At 40.8% G+C, this 23793-nt stretch overlaps 1 protein-coding gene across 1 annotated transcript in view; it reads right to left on the reverse strand.

Annotated features, from left to right (window-relative positions):
- Positions 1-23793, reverse strand: part of SULF2 (sulfatase 2) — a 137599-nt gene that overhangs the window by 111284 nt on the left and 2522 nt on the right. The window contains exon 2 of the mRNA XM_054979690.1: positions 3459-3704. Within this exon, the coding sequence (XP_054835665.1) occupies positions 3459-3651 (193 nt within the window). The 5' untranslated portion in view covers positions 3652-3704. The remainder of the gene's footprint in view (positions 1-3458; positions 3705-23793) is intronic.

Below are 23793 nucleotides of genomic sequence, written 5' to 3' on the forward strand. Positions count from 1 at the left end.
TCATGGTTCATGAAACAGGACGAACCATGAACCGCACAGTTTGTTTTTTTCCTGGTTCGTGCCCACCTCTAATCTACAGCATAAACAAGCTTTCCCAAAAGCTTATTTCTTCTTAATAGCTACCCAAGCTGCTAGCATCCATTCATCTTTATGTTTTAACTCTATTTGTCCATTTTTGACAGATAAAGATAGATGTGTCAGCCTTCGAGCCATTGTAAATAAAGTTCTTATTTCAATGTGATCTCACCGATCTTCTCGAGGGGCCTGATAAATACAAATCCTCCCCAGTTTCAGGAAATGCATTTTATCATATCAGATCTTAATTTGTGTGGACATGTGAGCCATTGGGCTTGAAATTGGAAAGAGACAACAGAGCAAGCAAAAGTGCTGCCCAAAGGACATTGACAATTGCATCAGAGACAAGCAGGCTGGCACAGAACAGATAAATTTTTAAGGACCACCCTCTGGATTTTAGTCACAAGAGACTCTGAGATAATGCGCAGATTTTTGCTATATGCATTATTGAAACTGGTCTGCCTAGCTCTGAAAACACAACATTCTCACCAAAATAGCTGGCAAAATCCTTACCTAACCCTGAATCATTTAAATTAAGGTTTTAATTTCTGTTCTATCATGGTGAGACAAATGTTCTACTCGTTTTATGAATCCAAAGGAAAACTGGAACAGCACTTGACAGAAGGACTGATTCAAAAGGGAACCACCAACAAAAACACGGCAACACAGCTATTGTTTATATATTTTCATCTGTAACGGTAGCTGTCCCTGCAGAAGGGAAATACTGCTACTTTGGGTTTTTCTTGCATACATGTGTCATATATATAATTGCTATTTTAATGATCAGGAAGAAAATAAAAGGACATCTTGATTTATGTTTCATGCACATACAGGCCAAAAAAATCTATAAAAATAGTGTTAATGTTTAACTACTAAAAATATGAACAGGGCAGCCAATTTTTAGTTATTTGTACCTGGAAATACTTTTTAATAATGTTCAGAGCCCACACAATTGCACAATCTTTCCTAATTAAGGTTCCACTTCTGGGTTTCTGTGTGAATATTAGCACCTTATTAAACAAGCATTAATTTCTTATGCTTATATAAACTTTTCACAATCTACAGCATAGTCTATGATAACAGCCCCGTCATCTGGGCCATGGCAAGATTTCCAGCTTTTTATCATTCTGAGAACATTAATTGCAGTTGCTTGAATTACTTTCAATTAGTGCAGCCCAAGTACATGGACAAATTGCTTGGAGGAGTCTGGCCAGCATCCTCGGGGCTCAAGCCTTGTCCTTCATGGCTTATCCATGAATTTAAGGGAAATTAACTGTGTAGATCTTGGAACTAGGAAGAGGTGATTGTGAACTCGTTTCTGGACAAACAAAGTGTTGAGCAACGATTTTCCTGTGGGGAATCTCTTTTTGAGGGGCAAGACACTCAAGTGAGACACATCCAAGCAGCTTGAATGAGGCTGATTTTGTAGATCCATGTCATTCCAGATTCATACCCGATTTGGGTAGAAAAACCACTTCTGTCACCCTCCTGGACAACCTGTACGGTTGTGGGGGGTTATGATCCTGTTGTTTCTCCCGGGATCTCCTGGTAACTTTCCATGGTCATGGGCTGCCATTCCTCTCACTAGGGGGGGGGGATCCCCAGTCCTCATCCCCTACCCCTGCCTCCACTCACCTGCCAGTGGCTGGGGAAGATACTGGGGGAGAGGTACACATGAGAATGCATGGTCCTGTCGTACTAGAAAATGACATCATCGTTCCGTGGTCTGGGGAAGCTACGGGTCACACCCTGGGGCAATTCATTAAAATTTATTCCCAAACGTAGTGTTTGATGGAGAATTTTAATGAATTTCTCCCTTGGTGTGACCCATAGCTTCCCTGCCATGCCAAAAAATGACATCATTTCCCAGCGCCACAGGGGAGCACAGGAGTGCACATACGCTTTGCATGTGCCTGAGTATCTCACTACCCCCTACCTTACTACCTTCACCCCCCTACCCCCACTTTGAACCCGGGGGACCAGGCAACCCTCTCATGGAACTATTGGGACTGGGTGGGGATTGGGTGCAGCACACACTGACAGTTCCACTTCTGTTCCTTGTGTGATGATTGGTCTGTTCAGCTCCTCTCCTCATTTTTGTTTCTCCTCTCCTATCCCTCTGCTTTCCCACCCTCTCTCTCTTATTTCAGCTTACGGGTATTTTTTAAAAAGAGCTCCAGCTCCTTGTGGATATCAACCATCCTGAAATTGTGGCAGGATGTCAATATTTTAAAATAAATAAATGTTCTTTTTTCCATTTTTAAAGCCAACTGATTTTCCAGTTATCATCTCATCCATTCAGCTGTTGATACCTTTTTCTTTTTGAGGTGGTTGGAGAGGAAGGAGTTATTTTGACCTTGTACTATCATTCCTACTTCCCAATTCCAGTCCCCTTTCTCTCCGTATCAAAGTTATTGTCATGCTTTGGGATGCAATACTATGCTTACACATAGCTTGTAATAATTGCAAGACAAAAAGAGAAAGGGATATGCCTATGCAGAAGAAACACAGAGACAGCAATAAAGCAAATGTCCTTTGCTAACCTGAAGGAAAGGAAACATAGTGAACTGGATGGTATCAGAAGAACTGATGTCATTGCTCATTTCTGTGCTACATACAACATACTGCAAAAACTCAGAAAAAAACCCCACACATACCAACTTACAGTGACATTCCAATCAGAGTTACAACCTTCTACATCCATTGAAGTCAATGGCCTTAGAAGGGACCGATTCTGTTCAGGAGTGCTCTTTTAATTCATACTGTTATTTCAAGGTCAAAGGCCTGCATTTATCATGTCCTCTAAATACTTATGTCCTCAGCTAGTGAAAAGGACTATCAGCATTGATGGCAGGATTTACTGAGCAAGAAGTGCATCAAGTATGCAAGGAAACACCCGAAGATTTTTAAAGAAATGAACCAAATATCAAAATCGGGAAAAAAAACCCTTTGAGGTGTCCTTCCAATGCTATGCAATGTTTTTCATATTTATTTTTTATACTTATACACACACACGTAGATATACACAAACACATGGTTCACACACACACACACACACACAGATCTGAAAATGAACATTAAAAGTATACAGGCTGGCAAAACTACAGCATGAACCAACATGGCGTAACAATATTGAGTCCTTTGTTTTTCATGTATACCAATCTGTATGGCAGGCTTGAGTTCCTTCTTCCATTGGCTAAAGAATGCCTCACTACATGCAAAATAAGGGATTTTAAAAATACAAAAACAAAAACCTTGAGCATCAATGAAGAAGTTAGATTCTTACTCATACTATTAGCAATCACAGTGAATTCCTGCAAGGATAAACTCCTGTCCCAGTAAAAAAGCACATTTGTCAATCACTACCATGCAACCCTCCTTACCAAGTTCTACATCTTGATCATCTGTAAGGACGAGAATGATGTTTGGACGGATGTTTCTGCGATCCCTTTGAAACCTTCCTTTCAGACGCTGATTTAACAGGAAAGCTGAACCGTCATCCAACAACGATAAAACAGTCATTACAAATAATCCCACGGCAATGCTATACTGTGCCATATTGTGCTGATTTTGCATGCTCTTCAAACAAAGATGAGGGGATGTCTTCTATTTCTTCTTCAAAGGCAGATCTGACAGGGGCAAAAAAAGAAAGTAGGTAAATGTGTGTGCAATAAAAACCTCAGGAAAAATGGGCTTAAGGAGTAAGACCACAGTGCTTCTGGCAATTACAACACAACCTTAAGCAAAATGACACTCTTATAAGTCTATGGAAGCCAGTAGGTTTAGAATGGTGTACTTTTGTTTAGGATTGTAGGGTTAGACCTATAAATAATCTCAATTTATAAAGATGTCCTATACGCTCTGCAATCCACTTGTATACACTAAAAGGAGAGCACTCAAACAAATTAAACATGGAAATTATGTTTATGCACATAGTGTATGTACAGTATATGGTTGGAAAATGCAGTGAATTCATTGCATATAGCATTTTCTAGCACAAATCTACTGCATGTCTTGAAAATAAGAATCTCTTCTTTAAATACTCATCACAGCAAACAATTGTGCAGTATGTAATGCACGCAGCTGCTACATATGGTATGAATTTGCTATAAAGAGCTTACCAGTTTTAGTATTCAAATAAAATGCATCTTGACTATGGAAATTAAACATCAGAACCAAAGGTAAAGAAATTATGTATATTTGTCCTTTTTAAAAACCAACACTAACCCCCCACTTCCCCCGTGACTACTTTGTTAAACAGGAAAAAACTTCTCTGGAATAACATTCAGTACTTACTGAATATAGATTATAAAATAAAGTAAAACTGAATTAATTTGCTTTTTAAGTCAATATACCATAAATTGTGTGCAGAAATAAAACTTCAGGCAGTAAAACACCCAAGTTAATCACCTAACGTTGCATGAATTGAACGTCAGGCTCACAACAAACAGATACATTTCTTCTAGATTTCCACAAAAAGTGTGCCTACATAGACCACAACTGGATTTTGTTTCCAGGGCATGAGGAACCCTGGATTAATTTAGAACATCATTACAAACCTAATTCTGAATTTCCTGGCTATGTAGGCGGATGTTCTGTGTTATATCAACATCATATGGGTCATTTTCTCAGGGTGTTGGGTTTGTTTTAAGGAGGAGACAAACCACAGAGGTCCCATCCTGAACATTTCACTAGTTGCTGAACTCATCTCATATCTGAAACTACCTAAACCAAGAGACAGCAACTACCATTCCCTAACCACATCCTCTTGCTGAGTAGACAGGGGTGACATCTTTAACCTGGCAAAATGTAACAGTCCAGTCATTCATTATGTTGGTGGGCAAAAGGTGTCCAACCGCAAGGGTATACAAATCACTCTGAGGAAAACTTTAAATATTTGACTAACTCAGGAGGATCAAGCTCAAAGTTTTGTTTTAACCCACTCTTTGTTAACTTGTTCCCCCCCCCCTTTCTCTAGGGTACAGTGCTGTTCTGGGTCTACATGTGTTCTGAGTCATAACATGTTTTTCTACTCTCTCTACACTACCGCAGGCCGGCTCATCCATCTTGCAGTTACCCTCTTTTTGCCATTTCCCTATCCATAGTGCTCTAACACAACGTACCACAATTCTCTCTGCATATTAAGCTCTCAACTACTCTCCCCGCTCCACCATTATCTCTGCACCTTTCTTCCTCTATTAATCTTTCATCCTCATGTCATCTCTGGACCTCACAGCGCACCCTTGCTCTCTTTGCACTGTTATTTCTTATCTCCCCTCTTTTCTTATACCCCATTCTACAGCCTTTTCTGCACTCCCCTCTCTCAGTTCTCCCCTCCCCTTCAGCCACTATGGTTGGTGTGTCTTCCCTACGCACGGCTCTGTTTAAGGGTTGATTTAGATATTTATAGACTGCTTTTCTCCTCAGCAGGGGGAGGGGGGAATCCAAAGCAGCTGACAGCATCATTCTCTCTCTCTGATTAACCTTATAACAACCCATGAGGTAGGTTAGGTTGAGAGAGTATGACTGGTCCAAGCAACTTTCCATGAGAGACTGGAGATCTGAACATGAGTCTTGCCTATCCTAGTCTGACCACTATGCCACAGTGACTCCCAAAGTTTGGAGAGCAACCACACACAGGGCTCTTCTAGTGATTCATATCGGAGGATACTCAAGCCATTTCTGCACTGGGGACATCTCCTCACTTTCCCTGAAGTCAAGCCAAAAGGCATGGAATCAACTTATATGTGATCATTCATCTCTCTCTAAAACTTGGTATTAAAATCTTTATTTTTGGTACCCAGATAGTGCGCATCCTATACAATATTCCCACCCATCCCAAAGCAAAAAGAACAAAAAGGGAACTTCCTCCTGTGCTTCCAAACCAGTGATTCATCGATTCTGCGTTGGACTTAATAGTCAGGGTATAAGTGCTCCCAGGAGAGCTGAGGAAAAGCCACATTGTGGCTGGAGTGACTACTCATGGGGGCAAATCTGGAGCAGTCATGAAAAAAAACCCCACTGCAGTATGGGAACTGAACAAGCAAAATTGACCCATGCAGACTCAGCTTCAGATACAAACGAGTCATGCAACATGGCTGGTGGGCTAGCTGAGCTCATAGGGATATATATATCCCTATGAGCTCATGGGGATATATATATCCCTATGAGCTCCCTTGAAGAAGGCGGGGGGGGGGGAGGGGAGTGTAACAGAAAGACTTGGCTTGGATCTAATGGTAATTTCCATTGGGTAAGTGATTTTCATCAGCGGACTAGGACTTCTTCATCTCCTCTATCCTGAAAAGTTCTCAAAAAAATTGATCCTGGATGAACGGGGATGCTATGGACCAGCCTGAAAGGTAACTTGAGGTTCTCCAATAGAAGGGGGGAATTGGCAAAGAATCATGACACCTTGCCTCCCCGCTAATTGCATCTTGTGCCCTTCTGATATATGTCCCCTTCTCTCCCCTCTCCCTCCTCCTCTTCTGTATTTGACCAGTTTGTATCATGCATCTGACGAAGAGAACTTGATTCTCGAAAGCTTATGCTACAATAAAATTGGTTAGTCTTAAAGGTGCTACTGGACTCTTTTTGATTTTGCTTCCATTGGTAGAAATCCACTGAGGGATTCAAGCTTTTGGATGCATAAATCATTTCATTCTGAATCTAAGACATTTGGGACTAGGTGCTGGAAATTTGCAGGTTCCCCTGGATCATGACTTGGGAAATTATTCAGTACTACTGTTTTAAAATAGTGATACATATAAGCAAAAAATCTGGACTGAAGGATTTTAAACAAGAGAACTATTTTTTTTACATTGAACTAAAAACTGTAGTGCTATGTCTGTATCATTCTATGTATTTCCTATCTTTCAGTGCAATCCTCTATCAGTGCAATCTTAAGAAGAGTTACACCCTTCTAAGCCTATTTACTTTAGTGGCACATGCACGAAGAAATACAGACCATTGAGCATGCCATCAGAAATATTGCAATGCACTGTAACAAGACAGCAAGGAATTCTTTAAATTTATGTTAGAAAAATAGAATCCATTAGGACAGGTGCACAGGGTAGACTTTTTGCATTTATAAAAAAGTTTGGTCCTCTGAAGTTTCAAGGAATGGAAACTGCTGCAAAAAAACTAGAGGCAGTTTGTTTTGTGGAGACTTTGTGAAACACCTGAGGATGACTATTATCTACAGATGGCCTTTTAAAAATAGTTAAATAGATTTATAGTAGAAATGATTGCTAGCCATGAAATGGTTGTTAGCCTCAAAAGCTAAATGAAACCTTCACATATGGATCTTACCTATTATTAGTAGGCTTTGAACTTTAGATTAATAAATGATTTGTTCAGTATCATAATTCTTCCTTGCAATCCTCTATCCTAAAAAAATTTCTTATAGAAAGTTAAAACTCTATGAAGAAATTGTACTAGGCATATCAAATTTCAAGGAATTCAAGAGTCCAATTTTGACTCATTCGTCCAACACACAGGACAAAAAAATCTTTTTCTAAAGACCAGATATGGCTGAGTTGTTGAAAAGAAGTCAGCCTTCTATTTAGAAAGCAACAGCAAAAAGCTCTTTCCCTTTGCTGGTAGATTATTTCACAGCAAATGTTATCAGTACACCTCTGCCAGAGATTCCGTTTATTCAGGTAAGCCTTGATTAAAAAGGTTCTCAAGCTGTGACAAAACTGTGGGCCTGAGAAATTATGATCAAACTTTCATATACCTACACAGAGGAAAAAGTAGCATTGAATTGCTATAGTGAACTGGAAGCTGTATCTCTGAGGACCTCTAGAAGAATTCAGAGTTGTACAGTTAGTGTACAGGCGCGCGCGCACAAGAGAGAGAGTGTGTGTGTGTGGGGTGGATGGGTGGGGGTGGGGACGACAGAGAACATTTGTATTCTACCTTTCCATGTTATTAGGGACCTCAAGGCAATGAACAGTTAAAAAGACATTAAAATCAACATACAAATAATACATATATAAAACCACTACTAAAATAAACAGAAAGGATGATCAATAAGGAAACACCAAATGAAAGAAAAAAAAGTCTTCACCCGCTGGTGCAAAACAACACTAGAAGGGGAAAAGCTTCCTGAGGAGGGAGTTCCACAGTTGTGGTGCTATGACCAAGAAGACCTTCTCTCAGGTTACAACTAGAGATGTGTACAAACCGGGAAAAAAACAAACTGTGCAGTTTGTGGTTCGTCGCATTTCACAAACCATGAACTTTCACGAACCTGCCCTGGTTCATGAACCAGTTCGCTTGGTTCCTGAAAACGTCACTTCTAGGTCAGCAAAAGGTCACTTCCGGGTCAGCAGATGGTCTGCAGAAAGCCCATCCCATTGTCTAGGAAACTGATTGATCGGTGCCAGGCTGTCTGCAGTGACGAACCAAAAAACGAACCGGCCTAAAGATCGTGACGGTTAGTCAGAAATGGGCTCTGCCAAACCACTGGTTCGCGAACCACAAACCGGCCCAATTCGTGGCAAACTTTGGTTTGTATTTCAGTTTGTCTGCCTCTAGTTGAAACCCATCTCTCTTCATATGACAGAAACCCTTGAAGCAGGGCTCCTGAAGACAACCATAACAGTCAGGTAGGTTCATATGGGAGTAGGGAGTCCTTAAGGTATGCTGGTCCCAAGCTATATAGGGCTTTAAAGTGTTAAATATTGGGTTCCTTTAAAGGTATTTGCATGAGTGTGTGTGAGGCACAAAGAGAAAAACACACAAAAGAGCAACAGAGAAAAACAAGATGTAATGGAAGAACAAAACTCCTATTGTCACATGAGAAGAAAGGTAGCACGGTACAGCCTGATCTCATCAGATCACAGAAGCTAACCAAGGTCAGTATGTGGAAGGGAGACCCCTGAGGCAGTCTAGAGTTGCTACATGGGAGTCAAGCAATGGCAAATAAGTTCTGCTCCTCATTTGCCTTGAAAACCCATGCTGGGGTTGCCATAAGTCAGTTGCTTGCAACTTCACAGCACACACACACACACATTCTGTTGCCACAGACACAAGTTAACATACATCCCAAATGTAACAGAGGACCACGAGTACATACCATTAATAACACTTCTTTAATTACTTCCAGTGAAGTATTTGGAATCAACTATGAAAGTGGCAAATGCCACAACAGATTCAAATCAAATAAGGTAGACCAGTTTAGACCTTTGAGGAAAGCTGGCAAGACAATGTGCTCCTCAATTCCATTTTACCTATAAACTGCAGGATTATCAGCTCTTAACCATTTAGTCAGTGGCTAAATCAAACCTGTACAGAAAATTTCACAACACCCCAGAGTCAAAACTGATAGTAAAGAGTGTCTGGATTATGAAGTGAGAAGGAGACCATAGCTATAAGCCTTCCAGCTGCCCCCCCACTTCACTAAGACTTGCTTATTCTCCCTAGCCTTCGTAGTGAAAGTCAGTATCTCATTAAACAGATATTAGTTTTCCTGCAATTGAAAAATATCACAAGGAACGCAGATTAACATTTAGAAATGCACAGTGCACTCGTCACTGAACAGAGCAAGCACCTCATTCTGGGATAAGCATATGGGTGAATGTTCACACCCTCATGGTCTAACAAGGATGCCTGGAGGCCCTCACCCATGTCGTGAGCGTAGCCTTAATCATTCTATTTATATCCCACCTCTTCCTCAAAGAGTTCCTCAGAACTTAGATCAATTCTACAAGCAATTCTTAGGCACAAGAACTGGAGCCATTTTTCTTAATGCCCTTTCTTCACACTTTGGAATGCCATTGATGCTTCAAAAAAGCATATTGCTCTATGTAACATTTTGCCATTTAGATAGTTTGTGTTTTATTTCTACTGGCTAATACGGAGGTGTTGAGTATTTGTTACTGTAGATTTAAATGCAGGCCTCTGAGGTGAGGAGGAGCGGGGCTGGATGGGTGAATGGAGTGTGCTGTGACTGGATGGTTGCTGTACCTAGGGGGGTGGAGTGGACTGCAGTTTACAGTCAGAGAGCTGAGGAAAAGAGTTTAGTCAACCAGGGAATTCTGTCTAGTTGAGTCAATCTATGTGGAAGTCCAAGTATTTTATTTTGCAGATCAACACAGCCTAAGTGGCAACAGAGGGAAAGTCTGCAATCTGCGTGGAAGCCTGATTGAGTCTATTTCTGTGAGGGTGAGAGGAATTATTCTGTCAGTGAAGAACTGTGTGGAAAATTAGTCTTTATTAGTCTGTGAATATACCTTTAAGAATATATAACTATTTTGAAACCACTAAGCTTATGAAGCTATTCTGAAACCAATATATTTATCAATACTCTGCAACCATCATGTATATTTACTTATAAATAAATTCTATTTCTGGTTAAGCGAAACACCTTTTGTAATATAGGATCCTTTTTTCTACCCCATAGCCAGCCCACATGCTGACTGTTCTGTCATACTACTATCTATAACTAAACCGTCCTTGGAGATAGATCGCAGGGCCTGTAAAACGGAGATGTTCCGCCAGGCCTTTGGCTGAGAGCCAGTGGGTGTTCTCCTTCCATCTAAGACCACCACTTTTTCTGGGGCTGCCCTCGGCCATCTGCTATGCCTGTATACGGACTCCCAATATTTGTTTAAATAGCCTGCTCCTGGACTATTTTAATGACTTTTTAAAAATTAGTATTGATTTTGTTTTTGTGATTTTTAATGTATTTTTTAATGTTGTTAGCCGCCCTGAGCCCATCTGTGGGGAGGGCAGGTATAAATAAAATTAAATAAATAATAAATAAGATGGGGAGCCGTGTCAGTCTGTCTGTAGCAGTGGAAAAGAGCAATAATCCAGTAAATCCAGTAAATAATCCTATAAAATTAGTGGTAGGTATAAGCTGTCATGAGCCACAGCTCACTTCTTCAGATACCTATATCTGAAGAAGTGAGCTGTGGCTCACGAAAGCTTAAACCTTCCTATAATACCACTTAAACTGAAGAGATCTAAGGCAAAAGCCTTTGGCAGCAGTGAAAACCTTTTGGGAACACTGAGGAAGTCAGGGAGGCAGCAATACACAGGTCACACACAAGGGGCAAAAGCCACAGGTGGTGTTAGTGGCGGGATTCAAACAGCAAAGGGAAGATGTTCTCGAGGTATGTCTGGGTAAAGTAGAAAAAACCTGAAGCTCTCTGTGTGTGGAGGAAAAAAAGGGGGTGTGTGGTAACCAGGGCCCTCCTGAGGTAAAAGTTTGAGGTAACGTAAGGAGGAGCTGTAATCAATAATCAATGCAAATTAAACAAAAATGCCACACTGAATCCTGAGAACCAAGTCCAGTTAAACAAAAATGCCACATTCTGAATCCTGAATGTTATTTCTGGCATTTGTTGAGCCGGCTGGGGGAGGGGTAGTTAAGGGATACCACTTGCTACAAAGAAATCAGTAGAGTCCTTGTGTTGTCACTTCAGAAATCAGCTGACCTATAGGCCTTAGAATGTCACATAAGGTTGCCAATTCTGGATTGCAAAATTCCTGGAGATTTGGAGGTGGCGTGGGGAGGGCAGAGTTTGGGGAGTGGAGCTCAGCAAGGATGTAATGCCATGGATTCTACCTTCTGAAGCGGCTATTTTCTCAATGGGACTTATCTCTAATATGGGAGTTCAGTTGTAATTCCAGGATAAATCCAGGACCTGTGTGGAAGTTGGTCCATTTCAGCTTGTTGCTTTTGCTTTCTTGCAGGCTCCCTCTGTAGATCCCTCCTTTGACCAAAGTGGAGTAGTGGTGTACAAACTTCAGTATTTGCTTTACACCCCAAGTCATAAATAAAGGACCTGCTGTCGGTCTGTCTTCTGGAACGTTCCTGTGCTCACCACTGCTGTGTGATGCCTTTGTGGTCCAGTGGGAGACAGAGAAAAAAGCATTCTGACGATTATAATAGAAAGTGGGGAATTCCCATTTGAAAATGTGTTGGACAGTTTGTTTTAGAAACTGCGCTGCTAGTTATACTCCTTTGATCCACAGCTTGCTTATTTATTTACGTCATTTATACCCCACATTTCTCTCCCACGGAGACCCAAAATGTCTTCCTTCATTATCCTCTCCTCCATTTTATCCTTACAACAACCCTATGAGGTAGGTTAGGCTGAGAGTGTGACTGGCCCAAGATTCCATGGCAGAGTGGGGATTCGAACTGCTAACACCCATTATGAATTTTTGTGCACATTATCCATATGACCTAATATCCATTCCTAACTCATATTGGCAGAGAGATTAAAGCCCTACAAGAAAAAGGCATAACTGTTCCGTCAGGCTTCTGAAACAATTGATAGATTATGGGGTACTTTGCATGAGACGTATGAAAATGATAGCAATATGGTAAATATTTTTACTGATTGTGAAAAGAGCTGAAAGCATAGCAAAACAAGCAGAATTTATGGAATCCAGAGAATGAAAACATAAACGACAGCAGATTTATGAGTTAGAAAACTTGCTCAAAATATGAATAAAAGCTGTATTTGACAGCACAATATTTGAGTTAAAACTGAGATATGAAGCAATGTGATACCTTTTGATTTTCTTTTGAGCAATTCATTTCTTAAATCAGATATTGTGTCTTAAAAAAAAACAGCTGTGATTTTTAGACTTACATATGACAGTGATTTGAATGCCTCAGAAATCTTGTCAGAAATTCAGAGTTATAAATATCTGGCATCATCATTTCCAAACATTTTCCTTCTCCAGTTCATCCATGAATGTAATCTGATTGAATGTTATCCAAATTTAGAAATTACTCTTCAAATAACTTGAGAGTAACTATAGCTTCTTGCCTTGGAAATTTCTGTAAACTTAAAATAATTAAAAACTACCTTCGAAAATCCTTGGGTCAGGAGAGGTTAACTCTTATTTCTGCCTCTTATTTCTAGAACATGAGGCAGTGAATAATATTAATTCTGAGGTAATTATTGATGAATTTGCCTTATTGAAAGCATGAAAAGTGCAATTGTAAAAATGGTTGTACCCAGGCCTTTTTTTCAGGGGGAACGCTCCGGAACGCCATTCCGGAACCTCTAAAAAGAGATCACGTGGGTGGTGGCCACACCCAAGTAATTCCTTTTCCTCCTGCGCTGCCTCTCTCTTTTAGCAGCAGCAGGAGCAACAGCAGCAGAGACTTGTTAAAAAACAAAACAAAAAACAGACCCTTCAACCCAGCTCACTATCCTGAGTCAGGAAGCCGGAAGAGGGGTGGCTGTGGCATTGAGGAGGTGAGTGGGGCACAGTCTCTCCTCCACACCTGCCACTTAGGCGCCGGAAGCTGTAACTGCAAGCTGGAGGAGGACTCGCCCGCATCGTGCAGCTCCGAGGCCGGCACAAGCTCTCCTCACAGCCTGCAAGCCAGAGGAGGACTCGCCCGCCTCGTGCAGCTCCGAGGCCAGCACAAGCTCTCCTCGCGGCCTGCAAGCCAGAGGAGGACTCACCCGCCTCGTGCAGCTCCGAGGCTGGCACGAGTTCTCCACGTGGCCTGCAAGCCAGAGGAGGACTCGCCCGCCTTGGTGCTGGCACGCGCTATGAGCGGGCGCAGCTCCGAGGCCAGCATGGGCTCTCCTCGTGGCTTGCGAGCCGCAGGAGGATTTCTTGTGGGCACATTGAACGTGAATTTTAAAAAGAACTGTTTGTTGCTCTTATCCCCCTCCCTCCCTCTATAGTGGGCACTTCTAACATGAATTTTAAAAAGTCTGTGTGTTTGGTGGCTTTATTCTCCATGGTGAGTTGGGCACTAATCTGTCTAGAAGAGCAGTATATAAACATGCTGTGGTTGTTGCTATTCCCCCTATCCTGGCCTGGGTGGTATGCTGTTCCAGTTATGCTAAAGAAACTGTGAATAGACTTCATCCATACATTTCTCTAATCTTTTTCCAAGTCCTTAATACCCTCTAGCAGTTGCCATTTTATGTGGCAGCGAAGAGGAAGTGGTGTCACTTCCGGAAGCGACGGCACAGCCAGGAAGCAGTGTCACTTCCGGAGGCGGGAGCACTTCCAGAAGTGATGTCACTGTTTGCTTCCGGCAGCGTGCGCACGCTTTGCACGCGCACATGTCATAATGGAGAGTTCCACCACCTCTTTTCCCAGAAAAAAAGCCCTGGTTGTACTTTATGTAGATTAATTTTGTATTTTTAAATAGTAAGTTAAATTCTCACTTTTGTTCATTAGTTGATAGAGTATGCAGATGTTGTAACTAAAATAAAAGTTGTGTTACTATTCTTTATCTTTTTAACCAAAATAAGTACTATGAAAGTATAGGGGGTGTGATTTTATATTCAAGTGCAAAATTAGCTAGTTATGGCTCTGTGTAGAGATCTTAGCGTACAGAGATTTATATGTTTCCTCTAATGTTTGGTAGTATAGATTGACACATGACGTCATGGAGAATTGTGTCTTGTTCACACAAGATCTTTTCATGTTCGGCATACAGACATTTGATTCATATTTACAGTGTGTACGGAATGCATATGTAAAGTCCTATGCAAATTTTTTAAATTTTATACACTGTACACTCAGAGTACATCAGGAAATACCTACTGGTCCCACTCACTGTCCTCACTGAACCTCAGCCCAATATCTCCTATGTGCTGCAAGTATTCACAAATAGTTTAAATAATTTGTGGGATTGGGAAAGCAGAATTCACAACTGCATTGCATTTAGAAGCATCTTCTTGTATGCATAAAGGGGTTCACTCCAAATGTTTGCGAGGGAAAGAGGCAAGCAGGCACATTTCCTGTTGTCCTATGCGTGCAATTTTTAATGCTTTTGCAGCATTTCCCTCACAATTAAATACATGTTTATTCAGTATATGTACAAAAGTACATGCAATCTGGATTTTTGAGGGTCCTGGTCCCCAGATACAAAATTTGTGTGAATATGCATTCATTCCCTCATATAAGCAACTGCATGTACAGTTACAGTACAGCACAACGTGGGAAAAGCCATATAGTGAAACAGATGTGTTAACACTCCTCTCAATAAACAATACCTATGTGGCAAACCCATAGTGTGTTAAACAGCCCTATTCCTTGTGTCATGAGAAGAATTTTTGTAATGAGCGTGAAGCTGGTTAATTGCCATCTTCACACACTCCTTCTCTCTTTTCTTCCCCTGCTTTGTCAAAGTTGGAATTAATGTCTATACCACATCAGCTTGAGTCAGTGTGGTAGAGTGGGTAAAGTACTGGACTAGGATCTGAGAGACCCAGATTCAAATCCTCACTATGTCCTGCACCTTTCCTAGTGATCTTAGGCAAGTCAAACATGCTCCACCTGCCCTACTTCAGCAGTGAGGATCAATTAAGCAGGGAGAACAATGCATACTGCCCTGAGCTCCTTGGAAGAAGGATAATCATGTACGAGATGGATACAAGACTTCCACATTCAGTTAATCATGCCATTCAAATTAATGAACTTAGAATCATAGAATTGGAAGGGGTCTTACAGAGCACCTAGTCCAGCCCCCTGCCCCATGCAGGAACAGCCTAAAGCATCCCCAACAAGTATTCATCCAACTGCTCCTTGAAGACTGCCAATGAGGGGGACCCACCACATCCCTAAGCAGCTGATTCCATCTTTAGTCTTGATTTCTTACACAGCTACAGGATAAAAAGAGGAAGAAATGTACAAACCAAGTAATTAACTGAAGTTTGTTCCCGCCACAAAAAACTTGTTCGTGACATCAGAGAAGTTGCCGTATTCATCTGCTGCAGCCAAAAAAAAGGTTTAAATCCAAAGACTCTTTTCTGTTTGCAATAGCTGGTGGAGATGGATTTCCCCCCTCTTATTGAAGTGACCAACTTGGGCAATCATGATATGTTTCAGTCTACTGACCCAAAGGAGCATAATTTCAGAGGTAACAAAGAACTGCAGTGGGGAGAGGAGACAGGAAAGTCACCAATTACACAGTGTGCCCCCACTTATACTGCACAGGAGCCAAGCCAAAGAAGTTTTTTGGCATCTTAAAGACTAGGAAATTTGTTGTGGCATAAGTCTTCATGAACCAAACCTGTTTCAATTATGAACTTCATGTACATGACAAAGAGAACTGTAGCTCACAAAAGCTGCCACCGCAATATTTATTTAAAGTATTTAATTGCCATGCATTTCTCCTGACACAGTCAAGACTCAAGGCAGGTAATAATAAATACTATACAAAAATCTTCTATTAAAATCATTAAAACAAATAATTAAAACGGATGGCTGTTAAAGTCCCAAAGGACTTTATTTTTCATTATAAGTACATCCTTTGAAACACACAGAGGGCTTACTTTTTTTCTTTGTTTGTAATTAGTTAGCTGCTTGAGTGACATTTGCTCTGCTTACTGAGCACACGTTTCAAACTCCCCAGAAGTTTAGACTTCAACCACATTTCCTTGTAGATCTTATGGACAGCAGAATTGTTCTGGTTATCATTTTCTTCTTCAAAATAAAAATACATCACGTGATGTTATCTGACCTCATATGACTTTGCTTAGAAAAGTTCCACCGGGCCTTTGGCTGCGTGCCAGCGGGTGTCCTCCTTCTTCCATCTAAGACCACCACTTTTTCTGGGGCTGCCCTCAGCCATCTGCTATGCCCATATACGGACTCCCCATATTTGTTTAAATAGCCTGCTCCTGGACTATTTCAATGACTTTTTAAAAATTATTATTGATTTTATGGTTTTGTAACTTTTAATGTATTTTTTGAATGTTGTTAGCCACCCTGAGCCCATCTGTGGAGAAGGCGGGGTATAAATCAAGTCAAATCAAATAAATAAATAAAAATTTCCTACTGTTACCACTATTAGTAACTTTGCCATGAATTTGTTGCCTTTAAAATAAAACTGAAAACCTATTGAGACAGAAATCACATTTTTAATAAACTGTTTGTCTGTGGAGTTCCTTATTCAAGAACTTCAGTAGCAAATGTATGTATTTCTCAAATAGTTTTACTTACAGTTTCTTATGGATGTTTACAGCTGTAAAATTACAGTTATTTGTGAGAGCATAAAGCTGTGTGTTCGCTTTCAAACATCTTTTACCAAAATAATTACGTTCCAGCTTACCTTCCTTACACAGATGTTTAAACTATTTTCACACATTACTTCTCTGTCATTATCAAAATAAGTACTCTTCATAAGTACCCTTTTCAACGAACTGAAAGCCTGCAATCAGAATGTGTTTTGCACATAACAACTAGGTAGGCTTAGAAGATTTTTTTTACAAAATAACCTATTTGCTTCTGAAATGTGTGTTTGAATGAGACAGAGATGCTACTACTAACTCCACATTAGTTGTGAAACTTAATTAACAGCTCGACAATGCCCATAGAAATGACACAGGAAGAGATATCCACATTCAGAGTGAACCAGATACCATCCTGGATAAAAAAGGATCACAGCTGATTTCTTTCCAGTTATTAGCGAGCTTGACAAAATTAGAGTTATCTCAAGGCAAAAAGAGCAAGGGGCCAATTCATGTTAGTAAAACTGGCAAGCCAAGAGTGTTGAACAGATCCATGGCTCCCTTTGGCAAGTGGTGAAGTACTGGTATTATAATGTAATATATCAAACTGTAATATATCAAACTTGCCATTCAACTTGCAACATGTTGAGCAATTGCCTAACCCCTTTTAGGATGATCAGTCTTATGGAGTATTGTTGGCACAGAATACTTACGGAGTATTGTTGGCATTATTACTTAGACCAACATTAAGCTGCCTCTGGCATGCACAGTAGTGGTGCTCTGCAGGAGACAAAAGGCTGCTGTGTGTACTCAAAAAGTCCCAGTTTGTGGTGTACAAGACTGACTCTTGTGAATGCTACAGTTGCCAAAACAATACAAGTAGCAGCTGTCACATCACAGAATTCCACACCATTCCCTCCATAACAAATGGGGAGGTGAGGGGGTGGGATTTGCCAGTGATCTACAAAAAGGCACCAGTATGCCTCAGCATGCCCATGCAACATGTGGTGGAGGTGGTTTATTTAAGGCACCATCAGATTTCCACCCACCTTTTTTTGACCTGCCTCCAGGTATGGCACTCACCCTTCCTCCCAACTTTTCAGAATGGGCACAAGCTGGTCACATTTGGAGCCGGGCAAAAATGTCTAACCTCTCTGACGTATTTGAACACAAGCTGGGCAGTGGTGAGGTTTTGCCTATTCTACTCTGAAGATCAAGAGAATGGATTTCCCCAGGTCCTAGCGGGCTGGTTGCCTTAGGTATCAACATTTTTTTCTGATGGTGATATCAGCAGGGGTAAAGCATATTAAATTCTAAATATAAATCATAGTTCAACACCCAGAGGCATCATTTGAAGGATGAAGGGACATTTCCTTAGATCAGGATCGCAGGATTACAGCACATACATTGTCCCAGAGACCTCCCAGCTAGGGAAAGTTGACATGGCACACTTCCCTTGAGCATCAGTCAATTCTTGGCGAGGAGGAACCTGGTCAATATACAGCTTGACAATTCAGGACTTGGAACCAGGGTAGCATCAACTGGAATATAGGACGCACAGACAGAGGAGGCCTGACTCTTGTGCATCCCATCAACTGCTGATTAAGTATGGGTGTTTTGCCCCTGGCCAGTGCAGATTCTTATTTTGCTGTCAAATAAAAGAAATCAGCCCTTGATTATCACAGCTAATGGCATCAGTTTCTCTTGTGCCCTGTCCACCTGCACTCCGCCCTCAGTTGCATGGTTGGGAGTAGTTTTAGATTGCAAATAGGAGGACGATATTGTAGGGAGGGGGTCTCAGATGCTTCGCTAATGAGTTAGGGACCACAGACTTCACTATGGTTGCCTTACATTATCTGTTGCTTTAAATTTGTACATCTATGTACTACCTGTGCTTCATATTGTCTAATGTCAGTTCTAAAATTGATCACGTTCTGTTTCAGCAATTCTTCAACTCTGTATCGGATGCTTGCTAATGCTATGTCTTTGTAAACTGTATTTATTTATCCTATGGTATTGTCTATGGAAATTTCCTTGATGGAAATGTTTTTGATACTGATTGTACTAATCTCACACTATGTAAGCCACCTTGAGTCTCAGTGAGAAAGGCGGACAATAAATGACACAAACAAACAAACAAATTACAAACTGAATTTGTGACGGTATGCCGAGTTTTGCATAGACTCAGTTGAGCCACATCATCAGTCTATCAATTTAGTTGTGTAAATCATTCCTGGTAAAGGCTACTTCCAAGCTTGGGTTTTGGTTGTATTTCTGCATCAACAGTTAATGAAAAAGAATCTAAGGATTACAATTACACAATGATGTATGCAACAAGCTCTCTTCATAGTTAATAAGGTATAATAAACGATCCGGACGCTCTGCATCATGGAACTTGCAGTCTTCACAAATCCACACCTTCTTATTATAGATGAGGGAAAACAGTAATCTGTTCCATTTTCTGAGAATAAAGTATGGCTCTTGGCTTCTTCAAAATTACTAATGCAAACATGGCAAAACCTGATCATTCTTTAAGATGCAGGGCTGATCAGGATTCTAGGAGTCCGCTTTTAATAAGAAAGCCAGTTTGGTGTAGTGGTTAAGAGCACGGGACTCTAATCTGGAGAGCCGGGTTTGATTCCCCACTCCTCCACAAAGCCAGCTGGGTGACCTTGGGCGAGTCACAGTTCTCTTGAGCTCTCTTAGCCCCACCCACCTCACAGGGTGATTGTTGTGGGGTAATAATAACACTTTGTAAACCGCTCTGAGTGGGCATTAAGTTGTCCTGAAGGGCGGTATATAAATCGAATGTTATTATTATAATGCTATTAAAGAACTGGTTGAACCATGTTAACTCTGCAACTGGCTCCAGTATACTGGTGGTTTATAAACGCCAGCCTCTTACAAAAATAATTTGCCGAAGAGTGTGACAGAGCTTTAGATTCACAGGCTGGAACTAGATAATACTGATTCGCCTGGTCCAAAAAACAGAAACAATGCAAACATGTACAGAAAAGAACTATGAAAACAATGCAACGGTTCTGAAGAAACACTAAATGAACTGAACACATGAAGCTGCCGTATTCTGAATCAGACCCTTGGTCCATCAAGTTTAAGTGTTCACTACTCTGACGGGCAGCAGCACTCCAGGAACTCAGGCACAGGTCTTTCACATCACTGATCCTTTTAACTGGAGAAGCAAGGGATTGAACCTGGGACCTTCTGCATGCCAAGCAAATGCCCCAACCCTAAGTCATGGCTTCTCCTATGGTAGGCTGAGTTAAGGGGGAAGGAACTATGCTGCCATTCTTCAGTCATCTAAGTGGAGGGACAACAGGATGGCTCAGCTTTTCACTCAATCTCATTTTATTCCCCTCCTTACTACAGCTGCTGGCCTACATGGGTTTTTTGTAAATGCCGTGCTAGCTAATGACCCCCCAGCATAGCCTTTTTGGTGGTCAAAGGGTGGTCCTCTCCTCTTTTTCACCAGCAGAAAAATCCATAGATTAATACTATGCACTAAGGCTTGATAGGACAAAAGAGAATGACTTTAAACTGCAAGAACAGAAATCAGGATAAAACATGAGAAACAACTTTCTAATTGGAGAGCAGTTTGGCAACGGAACAAGCCGAACAATGAGACTGGGAGACTTCTGGGGAATGTTTATTTTGTCATGGGTGCTAGGGAGAAGAAGGTGGGATGGGTCAGTGTTTTTCTACTTCCTTCTGTTATGAAACCATTTCCACGTTGATTTCTCTGCTGAGCAACATTGGCCATTAAGTTCCAAGGCATGTTATAAGATGTTCCCTCAGGTCAAGTGGGCACCAGTAAGGTCCCCTTTGTCCTGTGACAAAATGCACTTAAAACGTCCAATATTGTTTAGCAATGGAAGACCACTGTAATTGCAGAGCAGTTCAACAACTGAACTCAGCTTGCCAGTCATTTCCAATTTCAAAAAAAAAATCCACTAACAAATTTCTGAGGAATCAATGGAATTCATTCCAGTGGCATCTTAAGAGACCAACAAGATTTGGGAGGGGGGGGGGTAAGCTTTTGAGAGACAAAGTTCCCTTTCTTCAGATACCTGAAGAAAGGTGCTTTGCCTCTCGAAAGCTTACACCCAGAAAATCTTGTTGGTCTCTAAGGTGCCATTAGTCTCATATCCTATTGATATAGGATGGTCCTATTGGTCCTATTGCAGACCAATAGGGCTGCCTACCTGAGGAACCAATGTTTCATAGAAACACAGTATGAAAAACTGACTACAGGGTGCAACTGGACTAGATGGGTCCCTACTAATTTTCCTGTATGTTGAGTAAGAAACTTTTTTTAAAAAGTTATTTTTTTCAGGAACATTGCAATAATGTTGAAAAGTTTCTATCATCTTTAGAGGCATTTAAAATAAATGCTTGCAAAAAGTGTTTGCCTAATTGTTGCCTTTTCCTCCTCTCTTCACTTTATTTGCCTTACAGTGAAATCCTAAGCAAAGTTACACCAGTCTAAATCCACTGATTTCAATGGAATTAGACTGGAATAACTCTGTTTAGGATTTCACTGTTAGTGATGTCATCAGACAAGGAGGACAGATTGACTGCATAGTGTTGTGATGTTATCCCATTTATTACACTGTCCCCAACCATTTGGGATGGCCCATAAGACTAGTCCACGAAAAGGAACAAAGCAGCAACCGGGAGAACAAAAAATAGCAGAGGAGATAAGATCATCATACAGGAGCAAAGAAAGTGTGAATATTCTCACAGGCAAAGCATTCTAAAAATTTTATTTATGCCAAGCAATGAAATAGCCATTTTCAAAAGTTGATGCAGGAACAGATTCAGTACGGCTCTACCTGTCCCAATCTAATCCCAAGTAGGACTTCAGAACTCTATTGGTAATATAAGTATTTGTTCTGCAAAATCAAATGGTGTTTCCAGAATATCCCTGCAGAACACCAACACCGCATTGTCTTAATGGCACACTGAGTTACTGTTATGCCCTGTATACTACACATTTACAGTTCCAATCTAAACAGTGTTATACTCTGCTTGTATTTAGTTATACTAGAGCTCAGAGTGGTATAACTCTACTTAGGACTGCACTATTACGAAGTACTCATCATACACATATTCACTGCAATATTAAATATGCTCCCCCCTCGAAGCAAACAGACCAAGTGACATATGCAAGTCGTTAATTTTGTGGTACAAAATTAATCATTTTTGACTGAATGGTACAAGACAGAAGAATAAAAGCAGACTTCTATCATTTTATTTATTTTTATTTTATTTTACACTGTTTATTGTCCACCATTCTCACTGAGAGTCAAGGTAGATTACTGTGTGTAAATCAATATGATCTAAGCGGGTTCATTCAATAAACCATGCAATAGGGTATTGTATGGCAGAAAATTGGAAAACACACAGAAATCTGACACAAAGCTAAAACAAAGCATAAGCAATTAAATATGACATGTTAAATGATGCATAAATTATCTAGTAGGAGCATATGTACAGCTACAGACAGTACACAGTAGTATAGTCTACAGTCTCTACCCTTTACCTCTGAACCATTTCCTTACAGCACAATCCTGTAACCTGTGTAAAAAAGCCCTCCTGAATAATTAAGTTTTGCAGTTTGCAGTAAGTGAGGAGAGTGGAAGCCTTCCTAACTTCATCAAGCAGGCTATTCCATAAGACAGGGGCCACAACAGAGGCTGCGTATGTATAGGCAGCTGTTGATTTTGCCCATTTGCAGGTTGGCACCTGCAGAAGACCCCGGTGAGCTGAGCAAAGCTGCTGTGGAGGAGCACAGGGGGCGTGGTGGCTCCTCAGATACAAGGGCATGAAGGGCTTTGTATCTGATAGCTAATTCTGCCCCCTCTCACAGATTTGTAAAACAATACACAAATTATGTAACTCTCTGTTAAAACTAGAGGCTGCAATCCTAAGCAGCCTTAGTTGGATGCAGGTCATATTTAATTCAATGGTAATAATTGCAAAATGAAGGTTGTTTGCGATAGGGATCCAAGAGGAATCTGATTTAGTTAGTAACCTAAATACAGAGGGAAAATAGAGGACAACAATACATTTGGAAAAATAGCCTAGCATGCAACTGCTCACACCTGTCAGAGGTGTAGAATAGCTGTAGGTTACACTAGGTGTGCTACAGAGTGGACTAAACAACATAATGATGGAAATTCCATACTGTGAATTAATTCCTTAGCAACCATTCAGATAAAACAGTGGCAACTAATTTTTGTGTTTTGCAACTGAGCTATATGAATGTGTATGCGCTGGTTTCCCCAGCTCTTCAATTTTGTATGCTCGCTCTAACACAGTAGGCTTTCCAATCAGGTGTAATCCAGCTCAATGAAAATCGTAGTATTTTTGCCAGTTAACTCAATGTGTACTTTGGTCAACAGCGCTAACCGTCCCCTCCCGCAAAGGTTGCATATTGTGCTTTTATTAAGTTAATATACAATTTCATTTCACTGTTTCAGCGGATGGCTTCTTGGATGCCTACAAACAAGAACGGAGGCTCATATTTCAAAATCACATTTACAATGTAGCCTTACTATAGCAGGCTTCTTTTCTGTTCGAGAGACTAATCCTAAAATAAGACAAAAATAAACCTCCTCCAGCAAGCCACTGCTAACCTTGACAGCTGGAGGTTATCCCAACAGCACAAATGTGCATACCTTAGAAAGTCAGAAAAAGAAAGAAAAATTATACCCTTTGTGCAAATGTCTAACTTTTCATCAGAAGA

This window comes from Eublepharis macularius, chromosome 5 (assembly GCF_028583425.1).
Source record: "Eublepharis macularius isolate TG4126 chromosome 5, MPM_Emac_v1.0, whole genome shotgun sequence".
Classification (NCBI taxonomy): Eukaryota; Metazoa; Chordata; class Lepidosauria; order Squamata; family Eublepharidae; genus Eublepharis; species Eublepharis macularius.